The 22,167-nt window shown below is 56.4% G+C and overlaps 7 protein-coding genes and 1 non-coding gene across 8 annotated transcripts; 4 read left to right on the forward strand and 4 right to left on the reverse strand.

The window, feature by feature from the left end:
- Positions 1–118: 118 nt before the first annotated feature.
- HRQ1 (ATP-dependent 3'-5' DNA helicase) lies at positions 119–3,658 on the forward strand (the record flags this gene model as incomplete). The annotated part of the gene is made up of 1 exon (XM_066774663.1): positions 119–3,658. One exon carries the CDS (start codon positions 119–121, stop codon positions 3,656–3,658), a length of 3,540 nt encoding a protein of 1,179 aa, XP_066634782.1.
- A 371-nt stretch (positions 3,659–4,029) lies between these two features.
- Positions 4,030–5,062, reverse strand: SLS55_003184 (uncharacterized protein; the record flags this gene model as incomplete). The annotated part of the gene is made up of 5 exons (XM_066774664.1): positions 4,030–4,079; positions 4,150–4,325; positions 4,397–4,722; positions 4,778–4,844; positions 4,899–5,062. 5 exons carry the CDS (start codon positions 5,060–5,062, stop codon positions 4,030–4,032), a joined length of 783 nt encoding a protein of 260 aa, XP_066634783.1.
- A 735-nt stretch (positions 5,063–5,797) lies between these two features.
- SLS55_003185 (uncharacterized protein) lies at positions 5,798–6,499 on the forward strand (the record flags this gene model as incomplete). Its single annotated transcript, XM_066774665.1, has 1 exon — positions 5,798–6,499. One exon carries the CDS (start codon positions 5,798–5,800, stop codon positions 6,497–6,499), a length of 702 nt encoding a protein of 233 aa, XP_066634784.1.
- Positions 6,500–7,155: 656 nt separating this feature from the next.
- On the reverse strand, positions 7,156–8,784 carry SLS55_003186 (uncharacterized protein; the record flags this gene model as incomplete). Its single annotated transcript, XM_066774666.1, has 1 exon — positions 7,156–8,784. The coding sequence occupies one exon, from the start codon at positions 8,782–8,784 to the stop codon at positions 7,156–7,158; it is 1,629 nt and encodes a 542-aa protein (XP_066634785.1).
- A 2,781-nt stretch (positions 8,785–11,565) lies between these two features.
- On the forward strand, positions 11,566–13,504 carry SLS55_003187 (uncharacterized protein; the record flags this gene model as incomplete). The annotated part of the gene is made up of 5 exons (XM_066774667.1): positions 11,566–12,013; positions 12,063–12,203; positions 12,263–12,597; positions 12,671–13,196; positions 13,299–13,504. 5 exons carry the CDS (start codon positions 11,566–11,568, stop codon positions 13,502–13,504), a joined length of 1,656 nt encoding a protein of 551 aa, XP_066634786.1.
- Positions 13,505–13,993: 489 nt separating this feature from the next.
- On the forward strand, positions 13,994–14,092 carry SLS55_003188. Its single transcript has one exon. It is a non-coding gene; the product is annotated as a tRNA-Glu (tRNA).
- Positions 14,093–16,671: 2,579 nt separating this feature from the next.
- On the reverse strand, positions 16,672–18,840 carry BEM1 (bud emergence protein 1; the record flags this gene model as incomplete). The annotated part of the gene is made up of 3 exons (XM_066774668.1): positions 16,672–18,474; positions 18,637–18,732; positions 18,832–18,840. The coding sequence occupies 3 exons, from the start codon at positions 18,838–18,840 to the stop codon at positions 16,672–16,674; spliced, it is 1,908 nt and encodes a 635-aa protein (XP_066634787.1).
- A 1,503-nt stretch (positions 18,841–20,343) lies between these two features.
- SLS55_003190 (uncharacterized protein) lies at positions 20,344–21,991 on the reverse strand (the record flags this gene model as incomplete). The annotated part of the gene is made up of 4 exons (XM_066774669.1): positions 20,344–20,563; positions 20,616–20,787; positions 20,944–21,831; positions 21,985–21,991. The coding sequence occupies 4 exons, from the start codon at positions 21,989–21,991 to the stop codon at positions 20,344–20,346; spliced, it is 1,287 nt and encodes a 428-aa protein (XP_066634788.1).
- Between the last annotated feature and the right edge of the window lie 176 nt (positions 21,992–22,167).

Genomic DNA, 22,167 nt, shown 5'->3' on the forward strand with positions numbered 1-22,167 from the left:
GCATCTTCTTGTCTGTGGTGGTGAATCGCGCCAAGTCGTTGCCGGCCTCGCATCTTTCACCCGCGTCATCGACGGTCGCCACCTCTGCCTCTGTAACTTCCCACGGCATGCTCACACCATGGCGAGGCTACAGGCAGCCAGTCTCTCGAACCGCACAATAAAGCGGCCGCGCAAGAGAAAAGCTCCGGATGAGACTGCGGCAGAGGAAGAGCAGCGTGCTGAGAGTGTCGAAGCTGCAGCAGACGCCGCCTCGGCATCCACCGCTGCAACCACAACCGTTCCAACCAAGACGCACGACGGCGGGAAGAAGCCGCGACGCACGAAGAAGTCCGACTCTGGCTCTTCCAACCCCACGCTACGCAGAAAGACTTCTTCCAGCTTTGTCGAATCCTCGGTACCATGGCCCGACCATTTTACGAGGCTTCAACAGGTTTACCGCGCAATGAACTTAGTCTACACTTTCTGCTGCACCCGCAAACATTTCGCCACCACTCTGGAGAACATCAAATCCACTGTCGAAGGCCACATCAAGCGGGAATTGATGATCGATGACGTTGCTCAACTCAAAGCTCTCGTGCCATCCGCCATCAACTTCCTTTACGTTGATGAAGCCATGCTTGAGGTCAATCTTATGGGCTCCGAGGATAACATGGCTGGCAGAAGAGCCAATGAATTTCGCCTAGCCGACCCCGAAGACCGAGAAAAGGAGGAGAAGCAGAAGGGTGAAGTCCTGCTCTTCGAATTCGTCGACGGAGATCTCAAGCGACAGGTGCAGCACAGAAAGACTGGAGAGCCAACCAGAGTCACTCAGCCACTACGCCGAGAGGACTTAAAGATGCCCGTCTACAGTCAAAAGCAGATGTTGAATCTGATCGAGAAGCGCAATGCTAAATTCACCTCTGCCGTCAATCAATGGCTCAACGACTGCGCCGAGCTGGAACAAGACTCGGTGCAGAAGCTTCTAGATGAATACACCGTCTACATCCCAACCCCATCCGAGAGCCGAGCATCTACCCCAGGGCCAAGCGACCGAACAAGTAACCTACCATCAACAATCCCTTCAGAGCGAGCGTCCATCCCAGAGATCGTAGAAGAGATCAAGAAGCTAGAGTGGTACACGAGTCAGATCGTCCCAGATGGCCATAGAGTGTTTGATCCGCAAGAGGCTATCTACGGGGACCTCAACTTCCAGCTTTCACAGAACCTTGTGAATGCTCTGTATAATACGCGGAACATTGAACGGCTCTATGCTCACCAAGCCGAAGCCATCAACAACCTCTACGACGGCCACAATGTCATCGTGTCAACTTCGACGAGTTCAGGCAAGTCCCTGATCTACCAGATCCCGGTGCTCCACGAATTGGAAAAGGACCACGACACAAGAGCCATGTACATTTTCCCGACCAAAGCCTTGGCCCAGGACCAACGGCGAAGCTTGAAAGAGCTGCTGCGTTTCATGGACGGCCTTCAGGACATCGTCGTTGAAACATTCGATGGAGACACCCCTTTCACCTCTCGCGGCTACATCCGCGACGAGGCACGTATCATCTTCACCAACCCAGATATGCTTCACATTACTATTCTTCCCCAGGAGGAGAGTTGGAGAAACTTCCTCCAGAATCTTAAATATGTCGTCGTCGACGAGCTGCACGTTTATAATGGCCTCTTCGGATCCCACGTGTCCTTCATCATGAGGAGATTACGAAGGATATGTGCGGCACTCGGCAACCACAACGTCAAATTCATATCCTGCTCTGCTACAGTGTCGAATCCTGAGGAGCACATGAGGACCATCTTCGGCGTCGAAGAAGTAAAGCTTACCGACTTCGACGGTTCACCGTCGGGAAGAAAAGAGTTTATCTGCTGGAACACGCCCTTCAAAGACCCGGGGGATCCTTCGTCCGGGAGAGGTGATACAATGGCCGAGGCTGCGAAGTTGTTCTGCCAACTGATACTGCGCGGTGTGAGAGTGATTGCATTCTGTCGCGTACGAAAGCAATGTGAAGGTCTGATCAGTGCTGTCAAGACTGAGCTCAACAATCTCGAGAGACCTGAAGTCATGAACAGGGTCATGGCTTACCGCGGCGGCTATACTGCACAAGACCGGAGACAGATCGAGAGAGAGATGTTCGACGGAAAGCTCGTCGGTATTGTCGCCACCAGCGCGTTAGAGCTGGGCGTAGACATCGGATCACTCGACGCGGTCGTCACCGTCGGCTTCCCATACACGATCGCCAACCTGAGGCAACAGAGTGGTCGTGCCGGCCGCCGGAACAAAGACTCTCTATCCGTCCTTGTTGGAGACTGCTTCCCCACCGACCAGCACTACATGCAGAACCCAGACGAGATCTTCACGAAACCCAACGCGGAGCTCCAAGTGGACCTGGAAAACATGCTCTGCCTCGAGGGCCACATCCAATGCGCCGCGCACGAGATGCCGATCCGCGCCGACGAAGACTCCAAGTACTTCGGCCACCTACTCCCCAGCATCGCGGCCGAGCGCATGCGCAAGGACGACCTCGACTTCTTCCACTGCAACGAGCGCTTCCTGCCGCGGCCCTCGGCGCACGTCGCGATCCGCGACACGGAAGAGGAGCACTTCGCCATCATCGACGTGACCAACAACCGCAACGCGGTGCTCGAGGAGCTCGAGGCCTCGCGCGCCTTCTTCACCATCTACGAAGGCGGCATCTTCCTGCACCAAGGCACGAGCTACCTGGTGCGGGAGTTCTCGCAGGACGCCATGCTCGCCAAAGTCGAGCGCGTGAAAGTCGACTGGACGACGCAGCAGCGCGACTTCACCGACGTAGACCCCATCGAGACGGAGGCGATCCGCGCGATCCCGGGGTCGCAGTCGCGCGCCTTCCGCGGGCCCATCCGCATCACGCAGGTCGTCTTCGGCTTCTTCAAGGTCGACCGCCGCCGCCGCATCCTCGACGCCGTCGCCGTCGACAACCCGCCCATCGTGCTGCGCAGCCAAGGCATGTGGCTGGACGTGCCGAAGCGCGCGCTCGATATCATGAAGCAGCGCCGCCTGCACGTCGGCGGCGCCATCCACGCCGCCGAGCACGCCGTCATGAGCCTCATGCCCAACTTCGTCGTCAGCCTGCCCGGCGACGTGAGGACCGAGTGCAAGAACGCCCTCAAGGAGTTCGCGACGAGGGAAACGAGTCGTAAACGCCCCGCGCGCCTCACGTTTTACGACGCCAAGGGCGGCGCTAGCGGCGCGGGCATCGCGGCGAAGGCGTTCGAGTTTGTGGATCTCCTGCTGCGCCAGGCGTGCGAGAGGGTCGCGGGCTGCCACTGCGAAGAAGGCTGCTTGGAGTGCTGCTGCGACGAGAGGTGCAAGGAGGCCAACGCCGTCATGAGCAAGGCCGGCGCCGAGGTCATCCTGAAGTGCTTGCTCAACTGGGAGATTGACGTCGACGCTTTGCCGATGGGGCCAGAGGAGGGCAGGGAGGCGGCGGGCGTCGAGACGGTGGTGGAGGCGGTGGAGGTGCGGCCGGCAAGGGGGGCGAGGGTGGAGGTTGTGGAGGTGAAGAGGGAGGGGGGTGCTGCCCGGGGGCCGGAGAGGGTGGTTGTGGGGGAGGTTGGGGATGGTGGGGAGGGCGGGGGTGAGGGTGAGGATGCTGTGGTTAAGGTCGAAGATGACGAGTAAAGAGTGTTTTATTGGTCAATCTTTTAGACTACTGCATGGTCTATGTCGAGAAAACGAGCAAGTATGTGTCTGAGTGGGCGAAATTGAGCCCTATGCCACAGCGGGTGACAAAAGAAATTGCCACTCCTACCGATAGTGCACCATATTCATGGGCAGTTGAATCCAAGGTCTGGACGCAGTTGGTAACGCCGAGCTTTGCATTGTAGTAAGAAATACGAACGATGTCCTGCCCTTCTAGTCTAATCAATATCCAGATGCGGCGCTCAAAAAGAAAAAATTCGCCTTTACTCCGAACCATGTCCCACCGGTCATCTCCCCTTCATTCTCGCCTTTTCTCGCAAACTCGAACAGAGATATTTGGCTTGATGGACTCAAAGGTCAATGTTGTCGATGTTGGTACATTTGTTGTTGAACCACCATTCTGCGAGGCACGCCCAAATTAGCAATCTCGCTTTGGAAGAGGTGAGGGGTCGAAAGGAGAGGAAACCAACCAGTGGCAGCGGCAGCAACGTTTTCGGCGTTCTGGTATGGCTTCGGGCCATCATCCTTCTTCATTGTGTCCGGATCTGCGACCCATTTTTGCAAGAAAGCACGTGCGGCTGGGACATAGTCATCGCCGAAGCCTGTAACATCGATCGTTCCGTGCGAAGTGATGCCTTCGTCGGTCCTGTTGATGAGGAGTAGTTCCATCAGTACGTGTAACAAGCAGAAAACGGGTGCGTGCGTGCAAGGACTTACGCCTGGGGCAAATCGCCCTCGTCTCCGACAGCGTCGAAGTGCGTCAGCTCGTGGAGGATGGTGTGGCCGGCCGTCTCAAAGTCTTTGAACTTGTAGTCCGTCTGGCACCAGCTGTTGCGCTTGTCGGGTATGTAACTCTTTGATCCGAGGTCGTTCTTGGTTCCGGCATTCGTGAAGAAGGCGGGGCAGATGGTCATCTCGGGGACAGGGTTGTCGTCGTCAGCTGGGCTTGGGTTGGTGTAGGCGAGGCTTTTTGTGGACACGTTAGCTCTATGGCCGTAGGCGATGGCAGAAGGCCGCCTCAGATACTTGCCTTGCAGGATTTTCTAGACACTTGTCGCAGCGGACATTGAACTTGTAAGGAGAGTCGTCGCTATTAACCTTCGCGACCGCTTTCCAGAGCTTCTTCGTTTCCTTTTTATCGTCCTTGCGGAGGTAATGCGAGAAGCTTTGATCACACGCGGTGGTCAGCAGTGTTCATGAGTTGACAGGTAAAACTTACGCGTTGCTGTCATCGTCAATGTCATCTGCGGCGCTAGCCAATTTCACAGCATCCTCGAAGGCTGTCGTGAGTTTCTTCTGCTGCGCAGCCGTACAGCCGACGATTTGGTACGTCTTTCCGTCGCGAGGGAGGACAGTGTGGGGCAGAGCAGTTACCACGGCCATGGTGGAAAGCAATCCCCAGGAGAGACCGACCATGCTGAAAGGGGATATCATCTTGGACGATTGACAGAAATTGAGTGGATAACTGGATTCTAAGGGAGATGAATGTCTTGTTTGCTGAGTGCTGTTGAGTGATTGTATGCCTCCAATTATCTACCCTTTATACCTTAGAATCGCAACCATACACAATTACGATGAGTAGCAGAAATTGGAGGTCGTATGTACATTCGGTCACAACAAGCCCGTCGGCGCCCTACGGCTTGGTCTAAAGTTGTGACTCTACATACAGGCGTCGTTTCACTCGTTCTTGTGACTTGGTAGGCCAGAATAATGGCATCGTGCCGCACAAAACCAACTGCGCAGCCGTCGGATCTCAGGGGTCGGTGTAGCAGCAGTTGGAGCGGAAAGCGGCATCCGTGTCCGAAACCAGAGAATGGGAACATAGGATGCTATTACGGTATGTTGGAGCCTGGGTTGGGGCTGATTCGGCAAGACCAGTTGTTGTTTCAAGCAGTTCAGTGGCTGGGCGCAGCGTGGGGGCCAGCCAGTGCAGCCTAAGATTGTGGGAGGCCGCACGTATGTAACCCTGTACAGCGCAAGCGCCCAGCTGCTGTACCGCTGTGGGGTAGTGGGGTCATTGACGTCGATCCGACCCTCAATGTTACTACTTACATATCTACATCGCTGCAGAGTCTACGGCCATCGCATCCCTACCTTTGCATTTCCCCCACCACAACCATGCTCATCAAGAAATCCTGCCCTCCCGAACGGCGCAAGGCGACCATCGCCGTCTCGGCCTCGGCATCCTCGCCCACCCTCTCCATCAGCAGCAACCCGCCGCAGGATTTCAAGATCCACATCTCGCTGCGCATCGCGCAGACAACGCGCCCCGGCCAGGCCATCACCATCCTCGGCAACGAAACCATCTTCGAGTACGCCAGCGCCAGAGGCGACATCCTCCGGCAGCGGAGGGGAGGGCTCATCGCGACGGCGACGAAGGACGAACCACCCGAGCGGCGCCGGCGCATCAACCTCGGCAGCATCATCCTCCACCACGCGCGCATGGACCCGCCGCCGTCACCGGACCTGAAGGAGCGGCCGTGGGCGCGGCTGCTGACGATCCCGGCCGAGGGCAGCGTCGAGATCACGCACGACCTGCCGCTCGCCCGCATGTTCGAGTACGAGCGGAAGCTGAAGCCGGAGGACCTGGTGGGCGAGGAGTGGCAGTTCCGCTTCGTCGACGCCTTCGTGGGCACGACGTGGTGGTGCTGGGGCGACCTTGACGGTGACCTGCGCGAGAAGCACCTGTCTACCTGGCATGAGGCCACTTTCTGGGAGCCCAAGCCCGAAGTGGACGACACTTGGGTCCTGGGGCTCGACCCGTCCGAGTTAACCTTCGAGGTTGACCAGACCGGCTCCGAGTTCCGGTTTGTGGAGTAGGTAGCATCAAAAGTCTCAGTAGTGGTAGTAGTAAGCATTTCCTTTGAAGAAATGTATGCTGATCACTAGACCAAGACCGGAGATAATTTAGACATTAACGGGTCAAACCAACACTCGCTGACAAAGAAAAGAGAGAGAAAAGGACGCACTGGAGCCACAGCTCTCCACCCGGAAGCGACAGACGTCATCCATCCATTTCCCCTCCATCCCAGCATTCAGCAATCCCTCAACAACAACAGTGTTGCGCAAATTCCACAAAACATACCTATGAAAACCCTTTGAGCCCCTCCCATCCCTGCGTCACCAAAACAGCTTCACCATCAGTGCACCACCGTCGGTGCATTGAACGCCGTCGACAGCCTCCTCAAAAACCCGCCGTTGACGCTCAACCCACTCAAGCCATTCGCGTCCCCGCTCAAGATCATGCCCGTCATCTGGGCGTCGTCTTCCGACAGCGGGTCATCCTGTCCACTGTAGCGATTCGGCCAAAAAAGGTTCCATATCAGTAGCTGTAACAGTTCTCGCGCAACAGAAACCTTTGAATCGCTTACATTTTCTTGCCATCGCAAAGAAAGTAAAGAGAGAAAGAGAGACACAGAGAGAGAGAGGTAGGAAGAAAGGAAAGGTGAGAGGAAAAGAAAGGAAAAAGGCGAACCTTACATGGAGAACAGCATGTCATCGAACACCGGGCGCACTGAGTCCTGCACGTTCGCGCTGCGCGGACGCGTCGACGTTTTACCACTGCCACTATTGACACCGCTGCCGGTCGCCGAGGCGGCGCTACTGGTGGCCGTCGAGCCGGGCGAGCCGTCGTTGTCGCCGGTATTGTTGTTGCTGTTGCTGCTGTTGCAGGCATTGGTGGCGGACGGCGGGTGCGTCGTGCTGGTGGTGTTGGTGTTGCCGGGAGAGTAGGTGCGCTGCGCGATCTGTTGCCCGCCGGCGGAGGAGGGTCCGGCGGAGGTCTGTTGATGCTGCTGGTGCTGATGCTGGGCGGCGTTGTTGTTGGACGCGCTGCTGCTGGCGGCGTTGGTTGAGAAGTGCGTGGTCGGCGGCGCCGTGGGAGGCGGAGGCATGTCTTCGCCGACGGAGAAGTTGCTGTTGCTGCGCGGTGTCAGTGCGGAGGAGCAAGCGATGGGCGTGAGAGGGGGAGAGAGGGGGGGAGAAAGAGGAGGAGCAGAGACCCACCCGCTGAAGGAACTGTCGAAGGGGTTGGTGTTGAGCAAGGCGGCCGCCGGCGTAGGCGGAATCGTCGGCATCAGCTCCATCGGGCCCTTGCTGTGCTTCAGCGCGCTGGGCCTCCAGCCGACGCCGCGTAGCGGCGGGCCGGTCTGGATGGAGCCGTGCTGCAGCGGCACTACGGGCGGCATGCTGTTGGAGACGGACATGACAGACTGGCGGCGGGAGGGCCCGGCCGAGTTCATGCCGGACGTCATTGCGGTGCTCATGCGGCGGAGCATGGAGCGGACGGTGCCCTCGGTGGCGTCGGAGCGGTGCTGCTGGGCTTCGGGCGCCTCGCAGGGGGCCATGAGGTTGAAGATGCCCTTGATGGCGCCGATGGAGGAGCCCACGGCGCTCTGCACCACGCTCCATGCGTTCTCCAGCCGGATGAAGTCGTCCAGACACACTTCGATGGCATCGACCTGCGCCAGACATACCTCCATCGCGTCCGCCACGAAGGTCGTGCCCCAGATCCACACGTTGGCCGCCTCCTCCTGGCAGTTGACCGGTTGTGCGTTGATCATGGTGATGGCCGAGTTGATCATCTTATCGATGGCCTTCTCCGCCTTCTCCTTCTGCTGCGCCGCATCTACGTAGTAGATGGCACGGCGGTCATCGTAGCTGCCGGCCTGCTCGCGCACCCCCGTCTTGACGCTTTCGTAGACGTTTTTGAACGCATCCTCATGCACGTAGGCCATGACGGAATTGTAGTTGTCGAGCGACGCCAGGACTTGGTCTGAGGCATCGCCGATGACAGCGCTCAGGGCGGCGAGGTGATCTGTGCCTTCGAGCAGGCGGTGGGCCTGAAGTGTCTTGAAGAAGGTGAAGTCTCCGGTGCGGCTGGCGGCATGGAGGTTGTGCCTGATGAGGGCCACACGCTGCGTCCAGTGGAGCTTCTTCTCGGCGAGCATGTTTGGTAGGTCCTGGAAGATAGCAAAAGGATCCGGGGGTGAGTTGTTACTTGGCGGGTTGAAGAGATCAGGAGATATGAGAGTGGGACCAAGCTCGTGGAAGAACCCAGATTTATGGGAGAATGGCTCAATCGGTGTCAACCAGCTGGTATCCATGGAAACATTAGCCATGGGTGTATCCCACATGCTGAAAACGCTGCTAGTGCTGTCGGTGGCGTGGCAATCAGTATGTTTGCAACGCGCTCTTCGGTGCTTGCTCAGATATTGGCAAGGCTGGGTCGAGATTCCTGAGTCCAGGCAGGTTTGCTGTGATCTAGACGGCTCTGGTAGACTGCACTGGGTGTTTATATGATCTAGAATATCGGCTTGGCCACTCACTCCTTCATGTATGACAACACTTGGCATCAGTCCATGTTCTGGCCATCATCAGAGCAGTCGGAGTGAATCAGAAACCCTTGTTCATCAGGGTCCGATATTTCAGACATCTGGGGCCTAGACTTTCACTTTGACGACGATGCTGATCAAAGACCCCCAAACCACTCTACCAAGGAAATAATGTGCTGCATCTTCGATCAATCTCCACGGTTAGTGTTCACCAGGGAGACAAGTTGCGGCAATAACAAGTTCCGCATGTGCGATCAAGATGTTGCTTTACGTTGGGGGTAAGGAGACTTCATACTTGGAGGCTGTTCATTATGCGCCGTTTGGCTGCCAAAGACCCACATGGCAAAGAAACCCGAGTGGAACAGGTGTGATGATTTTGCCGTTTGAAACGTAACATGTCTAAGAAAAAGCGTACACTTCATTGGCACTGTTAGTTATTCCGAGATTCCGTAGCGGTCGTGTTGGGGCTCTTTTCTTTGTTAGCTCCGCTCGCAGCTGGCCGAGGGGGAGTCTGGACGAAGCGGGTGAGACATCTACATGAAGTCAAAGGGGCACGGATAAAGATCATAACCCACAACTATCATCGTCTCTCCAGTTGATCTTTCTGCTGTTTCTGACCAAGGTTAGCAAGGGCTTTCCTGCGGCCTGCGCAATTACCACATACGCCGTGAAAGACTGCTTGGTGCGTCACCTGTACACGAGATGAAAGCCAGCTCGAAGTTATTCCCGTCCACTGAGGATACCTCAGGTCAACATGACCGAGCTGGACGGAACCCAGTTCCGTCCGGCTACTGCAGGATGACTGCTTGGGATTACGAATACCAAATAATCTAGCCACCTCGTGGACGTTTGCAGAACTTTGAGAGGCTGCCGCTTCCAATGAAGGGGACAGATCGTATCAACCATCACTTCCCGTTGCTATCTTGTACCAAAGCCCTGAGAGTATTGCGAGCAATGTTACGTGATAGCTCACCAACAGGTCAACAGGATTTCCGTGTCTTTGTGCTCCCAAGGTCTCCAGCCTACCATCAAGCTCATCAGTACCTGGGAAGTCAAGCGAGTGGGTCGAAAGGAACGATAAAAGGTATGCATCGGCTCATGAAAGAGATGATTTTGGGGGCCTCGGATAAACCTTCCATCAACTGTAAATACGAGATAGATCTGCGAGCCCGCATGTACCGACCGGCTAAGAGCGCCAGTTCGGAGGCCAAGGAACCAACTTGCTCCTGGACATGCTTATTTTGAGGAACGTCAACTGGCTTATGTCGGCATTCGGCGTGGTCCTCGCTGCATACTTCTGCGTGGTGATTGGCTTGTCGCTACCTGCTGGTTAGACGCGGTTTCTGCTGTCACAGACACGAATCAATGGATGGATCACTGCTCGAAAGCGGGGTCTGGTGAAGTCGCTCAGAGCTGCCAAGTACCAAATAGATATTCAATTTGTTTCCCTATGGTACCTGATAGAGGTTGTCATTGCAACCATATTGGCAGGTCCTCTAATGAGCCTCGGGTAACACTGCAAACTCTGATGTGCCAAGGAAAGTATCCAAAGAAGTTGTTGTAGCAATGCTCGTACTTGATCTCAAATCCCCCTCCGGTGGCGCCGAGTTTATCTACTACTGCCTTTTGCGGATCTCGAGCTGACATACCCGCAAATAGCCCCCAGTACCGGGTTCAAAGAGCATTTGAAGGCGACAGCGCGATTTCTGGGTCAGACGCATGGACATAAGGTCTCTTGTAGGCGGTCAAAGCATTCTGGCCCCCAATAAGGCCATCAGGCCTAAGCGAAGCCAGCACTAAGCCCTAAACTGTCCAGAGCACTTTCCTTTATCACGATCGCGATATCAGAGCTTCACTTGATCGACAGCAAGCCTAACACGCCAGTTCTGGCAGAAATAACTATTAGTTGGAATTATTGCACCTTCCTCCGGTTCACGTACCCCAAGGCGAAGGCAGCTGCTCCCCAATATCGTTAGGGTCCTGCAGGGCGGTGTTTGTCAAGGTCAGGACGCTAAGCGGCAGAGCACTGTTCTGGATTTGCGGGTTCCCACTTTTCCGGCGCAGGGTATTTCGCACCACCGTGGGAGGAACTTACCGCTATCGCTCGCCTTCCAATCACAGCTGAGTTACATACGTGGGCCATGTGAATTCAGAAAAAATGCAGCCTGATAGGGTCCCCTGTACCACTGCATCCTACTTGCATCGAATCATCCTTCTAGGATTTTCCTATGCAATCCCCGCGGCAGACCGTTTTGGAGCTCCACCGCCTAAGATTGATGTCTCCGAGCTATCGAAGCGCTTGGCTTTGAATACTTTCAATAACTCACTGATCTCCCATATCCACACAGCTGCCTGGAGTGGGGTTGAGCATGACACGGATGCCTCGACAGGGAATATTCATTGGGCATGATCGTCCGCCACGTAATCGGATGATTCTGGTCGAGGTAGAAGATACCAAAAGTATACATATAAAAACACCGACGACGCGGCAATACACTTCGGACAGCAAGTCTGCGCAGCCACTCAGTCAGCGCACCCTTCAATCAGCACACCATGCCCGCAAACATCAACCCTTTGGCGCCGCTGGCGCTGGGCACATTGGTCCATTGGTGCATCAAAGGGTCGGGTGTGCAACTCGATGCCAAGGGCTGGCGCGTCATTGGAGTCTACGTCTCGGGCCTCGCGACCCTATTCTGCCACTCCTTCTTCGTTTCCGAACTCGCCTTCTCGTCTTCCGCCTGGCAGACCTTTCTCGCGGCGACCTTCTTCAATATCGGTCTCTACACCAGCATCGCAGTTGGCCGTCTCATCCGCCTGCGGCACATTCCTGGCCCGATCCCGGCAAGACTGTCTCAGTTCTACGGGCTGAGCCTGACCGTCAAGAGCAACAACCGGTTCCATCTTGAGGTGGACAAGCTGCACCAACAGTACGGAGACTTCGTTCGCATTGGTCCCCGTCACATCTCGATCAACCGAGCTTCTGCCATTCCACTTGTATATGGTAAAGCTGCCGAAGGGACGCGATTTGAGCCAGACGCTGACAGTAACAGGTCCGCCGTCCAAGTGCGCTAAAGGTCCGTGGTACGCTCAGGGAGGCGAGGATCCGTCGAAAGAGTCTATGTTCTACACCAAAGTGCAAGAGGTGCAGAAGAACAGAAGGCGAGCATGGGACCGCGGGTTCAGCGTCAAAGGTATCGCAAGCCAACCACTTGAATGATCCCAGGCCGGCAATATGCTGACAGCGGCGCAGCTCTGGCTTCGTATGAGGACCGTGTCAAGGAAAAGGCGGAGCGCTTGGTCGAGCAGCTTGGCAACCGCGAAGGAGAGCCGGTCAACATCACCTCCTGGGCCAACACGTTCGCACTGGACGTCATCGGCGATGTCGGCTTGGGCACCGAGTTCCGTTCGCTGGACCACGGAACCGACCACCCCGCCATCAAGGGCGTGCACGAATCCATGGCCATCATCGGCTTCCTCAGCTCCGTCCCGTGGCTGCTGAAGATCCTCACCGACACCCCGGGCGCGACCAGGAAGTTCCTCCTCTTCAAGCAGTACTGCAGCAACCAAGTGGCGCTCAAGGAGAAGGTAAGAAAAGCACCACACACGTCATTCGACTGCCCCCCAACCGCCCCGTGCTGACATCAAATTCAAAAAAAAGACCCTCGACCGCAAACACGAGCCCAAAGACCTCCTCTCCTGGCTCCTCAAAGCGCGCTACGAAAACGACCGCTCCGCGCCGCCCGGTAAGGTCGCCCTCGACGAGGACGCGCGCCTCATCATCATCGCCGGCAGCGACACCACCGCCGCCGCCCTCGCCAACGCCGTCTTCTACCTCGCCCGGGACCGCCGCGCGCTCGCCAAGCTGCAGGCCGCGCTCGACGCCGCCTTCCCCGACGGCGTCGCCGGCTGGTCCTACGACGCGGCGAAGAACGTTCCGTATCTCGACCACGTCATCAACGAGACGCTGCGCCTGCGGCCGCCCGTGCCGTCGGGCCTCTCGCGGCTGACGCCGCCCGAGGGTTTGCAGATTGACGAGGTGTACGTGCCCGGCAACACGGTGGTATCGATTCCGGCGCACTCGATCCAGAGGGACGCCCGGTACTACGAGGATCCCGACGCGTTCGTCCCCGAGAGGTGGGAGAACTTGAGTCCGGAATCGGCGCCGTTCCTGGCGTTTTCGCGAGGTGAGATATCTGCCCCCTTTTTTTCTTTTCGGAACCTTTTGACGATATATATGCGGCCGAGGAGAAATGACGACGATGCTGACGCTGGACGACTTCTTGCAGGTGCGACGAACTGTGCCGGCAAGCAGTTCGCGCGGATGGAGCTGCGTGCTTCCATCTCGCAGATTGCGCTGAGCTTCGACATGAAGCTGGCGGACGATGCCACGCCGGCCGACTTCGACAAAAACCAGCGGGATACGTTCACGCTGACGCTACCGCCGCTCAACGCCGTCTTCAAGAAGAGGAGGGCCGGCCAGGCTCCGGTTTAAATTTGAATGCTGGGGCCGGCGATTCGCGAGGGAGAGAAGACGCTCGGAGATATACTGAAGCGTCGTCCATGTGTGAGCTCATTGTTACGATGGCAAGTGGACGTCAATAAAAAGGACTGGAGCACGGAGACAAATGACTGAAGTCTACTACGTGGGAGAGATTCGAAAATGGGGTACATTGAAATCACTCCTTGTTGGTCATTAGTGGCTATACGTACCGTGGTATGGATCAAGGCTGCACTGAGAGAATCACTCTGCATTCTTAGCAATGCAAGATGACCGTGATTAATGTTTGACACATCGTACTCACCAAAGAGCTTCACTGTGGTCCTCAACCACGCACATCCTCCGTTTCTCTCTATTCTATCCCCTATCCGGCGAGTGATTTCCACGGCAGTGATTGTAGCAATCTATATAGATTTCTGCCGCAAAAATAACCCTCACAATCACCTGAGAGAGACACTCGAGCAATCGGGTAGATCTACAACTTCCGTTGTGGTCTAGGGGCTAGGATTTGCCGCTCTCAGATACAGAGCACTCCTCGCATCAAGCGCCGGCAAGGCCCGGGTTCGATTCCCGGCGACGGAAAGGAAGTTACGTCAGTTCTTTTTGCCCTCTTCAAGCCCTCTCATCATCATGGCTTGTGGAGGCGTTCTTTTTTGCTTGTGGTTGATGAAACCGGGATGTGGGCCCCCGCTTTATGTGTGGCTGAATTTCCGAACCGCTGATGTGGGCCGCCGGCGATTGGCGAAACGCGGCAAGTTGAAACACGCCTGTTTCGGGGAAGCTGTGCGGAGCACCGACGTTGCGCCTCGAGGCGAGAAGGGATGCGTGTCCCGCAAAGGATGATGAGCAAGAAGGGCCGAATGACTTGACTGATCACGATTGAGCTGGAGGTGGCTGTGGTGGGAAATGTGGGCACCACCGAGCGCAAAGGGTCGGTCGTTGTGAGACAGGCGTGCGGGAACTGATGAAGTGATGTTGAAGTAACCGAGGAGTGTTATTATTACTCGGATCCATATGGCTATAGGTGAGCGCCACAGCTGCGGACGTGGTTGGGCTCAGGATATCTACTGGAAGGCAGCAAGAGATGAATATGCATTCCGTGTCTAAAGACCTTCTATGAACTATGTAACAATCGATTGATACGACCATACCATTCGTCTTCCCACGTCGCCTACCCAAATGTTATTCACTACGTCAACGGCAGGCGGGCGGCCTGGTCTAGCCCAGCGGCTGCGGCGGACGCCGTACGATCTGCGGCAACCCATTAAGACCTCCAGCCCCTATATGAAACATGGAACGAGACAGGGAACCTTGATTAGTGAAGTTTATGCTTTCTCGTCAGTGCCTTGGTGCAAGGTATTTTCCCACACAATCTTCGGAAAAAAAAAAAAAAGGAAACAAACTCACGAATAATCAAACAACGTTCTCATAGAAGAAGACAACGGAGGGAACATGATTCGTACTCCATCGTGGGACGCGCCGGTTCTATGCGCGACTTCATATTCCCACCTAGCACGTTCTACACTGCGGAATAACAACGGCTGATGAGGAAGAGACAGCCAGAAATCTAGGCTTTCTGGGTTCCGGCCTAATCGGTCCCGAATCGCAGATCTCGAAACTTGGCTGACGACGTTTGATGACTCGAGGCGTTTTCTTTTCTCCATCTTTTCTCGCTTCCTTGCGCCACGGCGTGTTTGATGTGCGTATAGCGCGGTCCTGCGCCGTGCTAGGCAACGTAAGCGCGAGAGACTTTACCAGTCAGCGTAACGGTCATGGTACCGGCGGCTGCTTGAGCTAGTGACGGGTGTGTGTGTGTGTTTGCAGGCATACATGCATCGGGGTTCACCACATGATTTTGAAGCACCCATAAGTGTGATACAATTGCATGTTATATAACTCCAACGACAAGAAAAGCAACGTGCATTCAAATACCGCATGGCCTCATGCATTCATCCAGATTCTACGTAAGGAAGCGGTAATGATGGCAAACGGGAAATCCATGAAATACTTTTGAGATACTAGCGTGATAGAGAAAGCAAAGAAGTAACAGTACTTTGACAATGTCGTTTGACACAGGACGTCAAATGTCACCCTAGCCAGTCTTACCCGATACCCTCAGGTAGTCCATAGACATGGTCTCACTTTACATGCACCGCATCCGATCCGATCAGGAAAAGGAGGAGCAGAAATGAAAAGAAACAAGAATTTTGCAGGTGATGACCAATTACCACTACTAACATTTCCTCTGATTTCCTTGCGCCTCTTCAATGCTCGGCTTAGCCGTCTCTCAATAAATCCCAACACCCTCCAATACTCATTCCTACTCCTGTATGATCTTCAGCGGAGAGAATTTGAACCTTTGCTCCACGCCCATGCATAGAGCATAGTAGACTGCACACCGGACGTCCATTCACCTTGAGTCGGCAAGGCCACAATCAAAAAAGAACCGGAAGACGAGGTCAACAAGAGAAGAACTGGGCACGCTGCTGAGAAGATTACGCCGCGAAACGCCTCAGACGAGGATAAAGGAAACCGGGAGCTCCGGGTGTCAAAATAAGTAAGGAAAAGAGTAGTAACAATGAACGTGAGTGTACCAGCAAAGGAAATTGAGAAGGACCGAGAGACCGAAAAAAGAAGACAGGAAAACTATTTCTTATCCCAAAAAGCAATAAATCAAGACGCCTGGAAGGAACGCCGTACTGGCAAAGGTCGTAGGGACGGAACAAATGACTTCTGTTCATAGCCGGAACATGTTTGTGAAGCCTTGGTTCTTCGTTACCCTATCCAAGCAGAGACGATTTGTCCATCCAGCACCGCAGCAATGAAGATGCAATAAAAAGCAGTAAACAGGCGAGGGGAAACCAAAACAGAAAGTGATATCTTCAGTCGTGCGTCGTTAATCAGGAGGTATAGAAAAGAGAAGGAAAATATGCAGCCCACCTAGTATGTCCGTTGCCAAATCAAATGGAGTCCAGCGTTTTCGGTGTATCATGTGCTCCTTACCAAATTTTTTCTCCTACTCTTGCTCGGTTCATTCGTCCGTTCTTTGTCGCAGTGCGGCATATCTCCCGACGAGAAGTGGGACCCTTCGACTCTGGTCTTCCAGCGCCTGCGCATGCAGGGAAACTCTAACCCCAGTATGCAGCGCCTCAGTCTCCAAGCTACTGAGCGGCACTGACCCACAGCACAAGCTTGGGGCTTCGAGAAATCGCGTCTTCTAGTTGCTCGTCGTCTCCAATGCTGTAATATTGGCCATCGGCCTCGTCCCTGTACTCGACCAACAGCCCTTCATCAATCACCTCTTGCGGGCTCACGCCCTTCTCCAGCGCACGACGCTCCTGCAACTTCTTGTACAAATCCCCGAAACGGAAGTACGCCGGCATCCTGATAATAACACAGTTGTCCTCTTCGAACCAGACCTTGATTTTGTGGGCACCGACACCAGTTCCAGTGACAGTACTGTTGCTGTTGCCGGCGGATGAGGCTGACCCCTGCGTCATGGAACTGTTATTCCGCTGCATTCCTGGGTGCTGCTGAACCGGGTGCAAAGATCCAGCCTTGGATGCCTGGCGCTGGTGGCTGTGATAGCTAGATTGCGATTGGCTGTGCGAGTGGTGGCTTTGCTGCAAATTCCCCGTGGAAGACTGTCTCGAAGCGCCACCAGACGGATCCGTGGAATGCTGAGACGCGCCGGATAGCCGGTATCCATCGGCACTGATGTTGGGGTCAATTTCGTAATCATTCTCCTTGGGCTTGAAGAACTCGCAGACGAGCTCCGAGCGGGTTATATGAGGTCCGAGTTTTAGCAGGTTTACAATGTAATCGTCAAGATTCGCCCGGCGGCCGTTGGTAATATTGTCTGTAACGTAGGTGACTGGTCCAGGCATGTAGGGCAGGGTCCTTTCGACGCCCTCGACTTGTCCGGCTTCCAGCGGGAAGGCATTGATGAGCTTGATCTGAAGGTCGTAGAAATCCTGGTAGAGACGAGAGAGTTCCCAGTAGGAGCCATCCTCCATTTGGCACTCGACGATGAACCAGAAGATGTCGTTTGCGAAACAATACCGGGGAACACTTGCGTTGATTGGCGCAAGCAATCGGGCTTCGGCCTGGTTGGACTGGCGGTAGCCGCCGTTGGGGGCGGCAACGCTTCCTGAGCGGGAGTGGGACTGGTTGCGCCGATCATTATTCAGGCTCGCGCGGACTGGAAACTCGTTCGGACTTACCGTTGCGTATCCGTTTTGACCGTTTCGACTCTGGACGCTCATGCGCTCCATGCCCTGCTGCAGCGTCTGCTGCGAGTTGGACTCCAGCTTGCCGAGCGGAATACTACCGTTCTTGTACTCGGCCGCCATCTTCTTCCATTCTTCTACACGCGGCACGCCGGCGGCGCGCACGGCCTCGTGGGGATCGGGGACGGCCTTGCCGGTAGACATGTCGCGGATCTCGATGAAGGAGACAGGAATCAGGCCAGGGCCACCCAGGCGGGTGATTGGCTTAGCGACGAACCACTCCGGGTTCGACTGGGCAATGACGATGATGGCCTCACCCTCCTTGGCCTCCAGCTCGTCAGGGCGCTCGGCCTTGAAATCGTACATGACGACGCCGTAGACCATGGCACCGGTGCCGCCGGCGCCGCCCTTCAGCGACGACTTGCTCATCCTTGCGGGCTTGGGGAAAATGTCGTGCTCGGCGGAAGTTTTCTCAGCGTAGCCACTGTCGTGACCGGCACTGTGTAGAGTCGCGAGATCGGCGTGGGAAACGGAGCTGCCGCTGTCTCGCACAGTCTTGCCGACGGTATCAAAGTACTTGACGGGTACCAGTCCTCGCGAGCCGTGCAGCGGGTTGCATGCCTCGTACCAGTCGGGGTCGTTCTCGCGGCCGACGACGTGCAGGAAGTCGCCTTGGGTGAAGCTGAGGTAGTGTTCGCTGTCGGGGGCGCTGTAGTCGTAGAGGGCTTTAATAACCTAGTAAACGCTGCGTGTTAGCGAGAGTGGCAATTTCGGCGATATGACTGCGCGGGCACAGGGACTCGTAAGGCTGGCCGGCGGGCGCGCGGTGACGCGGAGGGCGGGCGTTGCGTCGCCGGGCAGCAGTGCGGTCGGGGGGGGCGGGGCAGCACGACGCACCTTCTTGGGCGGCACGATGGCTATCGCATCCTTGGGCGGGATGGAGATGTGGTGTGGCTTCGAGTCGGCCTTGTCGCTCTTGAGCGATCTCCGGAACTAGAACGGCGGCATGTCAGCGCAGCGTTCGCGGGACTCAGCGGGCAGGGTCCACCGGCTGGGCCACGGGGCGCGCTGGGGCTGGGCCGAGGGGCTCACCTTGACCATTTCGAACGTCTGGAGCTGCTCGGCGCGGCGCGGCGAGAGGCGGGGAGCGTTTGCTCGAGGGCTGCTGTTTGGTGGGGAGCAGGCAGGTTTTGGTACGGGCAGGTGTTGTCACAGGCAGGCAATCGCTTTAGCGCGCCCTGGCCGGAGCTTGGTCGCGATCGGTGCTTTGCTGGTCAGGCGCAGGCGAATGCTTGGGGGCGGCGGGGAGCAGAGGGCGGGCGCGCAGGCGAGCAGAGGGCGGCTCGCGAGCAGAAGGGCGACAGGCTGCGGTGCGTCGGGCTGGAATGAAGGCCTGCACGTCAGACGTCGTGGGAGACCCTGGCCCAAAGCGCCTTTCCTCGTGGCAGCGCGCCACCAGAGCGAACAATGAGATTGCACGCCGGCTCCGCTGCGCTGCCAGGCGCGTAATAACCTGAGACTGCGCGCCCAAGGCGTCAGCGCGCGCGGCGGGGAGGCGCCAGGGCCCCGGATGCGCTCGTCTGTGCGCCGCAGCGATGCAGCAGTTGGCGATCGCGTTCCTAGGACGCCCACGCCGCCGGGCTTGACAGCGCCTGCCAACGCGACACAATCAGCCTTACCGCGAACCAGTGGTAATGAGCGCCATGCCAGGCGACACGTCAATTCCGCTACGGATGTGCAAATCAAATCCCCAAACGCCCGCGTCCAACCCCATGCCGCGCGCCCGCGGTACCTGCGCCGCCCGCGTGTAAGCCAAGGGCAGCACTCGCCGCCTGCTGCAGCGCCGGATGTCGGGAGCGCTGCACTACTCAGCACCACGGCCTGGGCATCCATCGCTGAAACCACCACGCAAAGAACCCGTACAGCCCATCAACCCAAAACTCCGCCAAAGACGCCTCCATTTGTCATTCCGCAAGCCTCCCAGCCCGCATGACGCTTGCCAACGGCTGTGCAGCCTTCCGCTCGGACAAAGCTCCTGCACGTCGCATTGACGCACCGACAGGCATAGCCACGTTCGCGCCGCCCGGGCCTTGTTCCGAACAAAGGCTGCCGTTGCCGATCCTTCCAGCGTTGCGCGCCACACCCTCACCAGTCGCATCACGCCCCGACCCGAAACGGGACCCCTGCTCTGGCTCGCCAACGTCGCCGAGGCGCCCTGTCACCGCCAGAAAGCTAAAACTTGAAACTTTCCTCAGATGCCAAAGATCTCGGCCCTCGCGCGAATGAAGGTCGTAAACGAGGCGACGCCAAGAGGCTGGAATCGCCGTGGCGACCTTGAACGTGGGTTTCGGGAGGGTAGGTAGATAGATGATAGAGAAAAAAAGAAGTAAAAAATGCAAGTTGCCGTTAGGCGTCCCCGGAGGGGACTTCGATGCGAGGTGGACGCATACGAATGCGATGAGTAAAAAGCATGCGACCGCTCGCATTCTGGTGAGACACTACAAGGCCACCGGAGGCTCCGAAGCCACAGTTGCGAATACTCGGCGCATGGACTACGCGAGCACCGTAGGATGGGCGAGGATCGTACCGATCTAGCGCGGTATTTCATATTTGGCCCTTGATGTCGACCCGTGCGAAAGCTCCCGCTTTCAGCTGTTCGAAGAGTGCCGCCGATTGCGGTTCCGTACGGAAAATCACACTACCGTCATCTTTCTGCTCCAAGAACTGTTGAGCGCCACGATCACACAGATACTGCACGCAATCCTGGTAAGACTCGAATCCAAGTTCGTCCGTGAGGAACTTGATGTTGATGTTGGGCTTGTACCTAAGGACAAGTTAGTATTCTCCAATCGTCGGCGGAAAGAGGAGGGACTTACGCTTTGCAAATGTTAGCCAGGGCGGCTAGTCGCTCGCGCACAATGAACATGTCCATCAAGTATGCCCCCATGTTCGGAGTGTCAAGGTACAATCTGAAAAACTTATGGTAGTTGCCAAGAGCGAGAGCGGAGCGGACGTCCAGAGCGTGCTTGACCGCGGGTTGCGTTTTGTCTGTGGGGGTTAGATCGGCCAGCACCTCGTTCATATCGGTTCGGTTTTGCGTATAGATAAAATAGAGAATGCGGTATGCCAGAAACTCTGCCGGATGCCCTCCGAGCTTCTGCGAATACAGTGCACGCAATTGCGTCTGGCACTGATTATACTCACCCAAATCCCCCTTCTCCAACGCGATACGGGCGTGGATCTCATACACTGTCACGGTAAAATCGTTTTTGATGTGTTGCACGGTCAGGTCCTGGCGAAGCGACTTGAACTGGTCGCAAATGTACGCGTAGTTCCCCTCTTTCTTCCACTTGTGCTTGAGATGCTCCAATGTCTTCTCCAAGACTTGCGGGGGACGGACGGCCTCCGGTTTCGGTGCTGATGTGAGACGAAGGTATCGTTTCTCCAGATCCTGGCAGGTGCCGACAACGGGTCCATCGTTGGCGTCCGCAGGCGAGTCATCGCGGGAGGTGTTCCAGGGCCGCGGGGAGCTTTTGCCGTTGTAGAAACGTTGCTGGCGCTTCTCGATCTTGTCGGCATCGTTGTCGTACTTACTGAGTCCTTTGTCGCGGAGTCCTTTCGGGGTGATGTGGTGGTTCTTGTCCATTCTGTCTGCTAGGCTCCGGACTACGCCGGGCGAGGTTGGGGGGTCGCTGCGTTCATCAAGTCTTCTCTTGTTAGTTTTCCGCCAGGGTGGAATTGAAGTATCGTCAGCATCGTGGTTCGCATCGGGAGACTTGCGCTTCTTCGGAAAAGCGCCATTTGCATCCGCCATGTTCTTTTCCGGGGTTGAGTGATTCCTCCAAGGCGAGTTGGCTACGTTTGCGGCTGAGTTTCGCTGGGCGACGATGATCTCTTGGGGGAGGGGGTGCTTCTCCCAGTCGATTTGGTATAGCATGTTGGCCTCGGTGGCTTCGGTGATGACCCTCTTGAGTGTCTCTTCAATGTCTTTGCGGCCGATGTTGGGGAGGGCAGAGAGGTCGGCGAACGAGCGTTGCACGTATTCGCGGACGGAAGGTGGCCACTCCACTTTCTTCGGCGGTGCCGAGTTTGCTGCGGGTTGGGGTTGGGATGGGGGTGTAGACATGGGCTCGGGTCGGGCAAAGGCACGACGAGCGGGAACGGCAGTGTAAGCGGGTGCTGGGGCTGGGGAGACGCGACGCGTGAGTAACGGGCGTTTTGTGTGGTGGAGCGCGTCTGGCTTACGATTCATGGCCGCAGCGCCGGGCGGCTGGCGCCATGGCACAGAGGCAGACATGGCGTTGCGACTGGAGGAGCGAGCAACGAGAGCAGAAGCAAGGGTAGGCAAGAAGACGGAAAGCCGTGGGTGGGCGAGAAAGGAGGCTGGAGGAAGGGGTGTGTGGTAGTGAGGGAGGTGAGGCGGTCGGT

The sequence above is a fragment of the Diplodia seriata genome (genome assembly GCF_021436955.1).
Source record: "Diplodia seriata strain FDS-637 chromosome Unknown scaffold_3, whole genome shotgun sequence".
NCBI lineage: Eukaryota > Fungi > Ascomycota > Dothideomycetes > Botryosphaeriales > Botryosphaeriaceae > Diplodia > Diplodia seriata.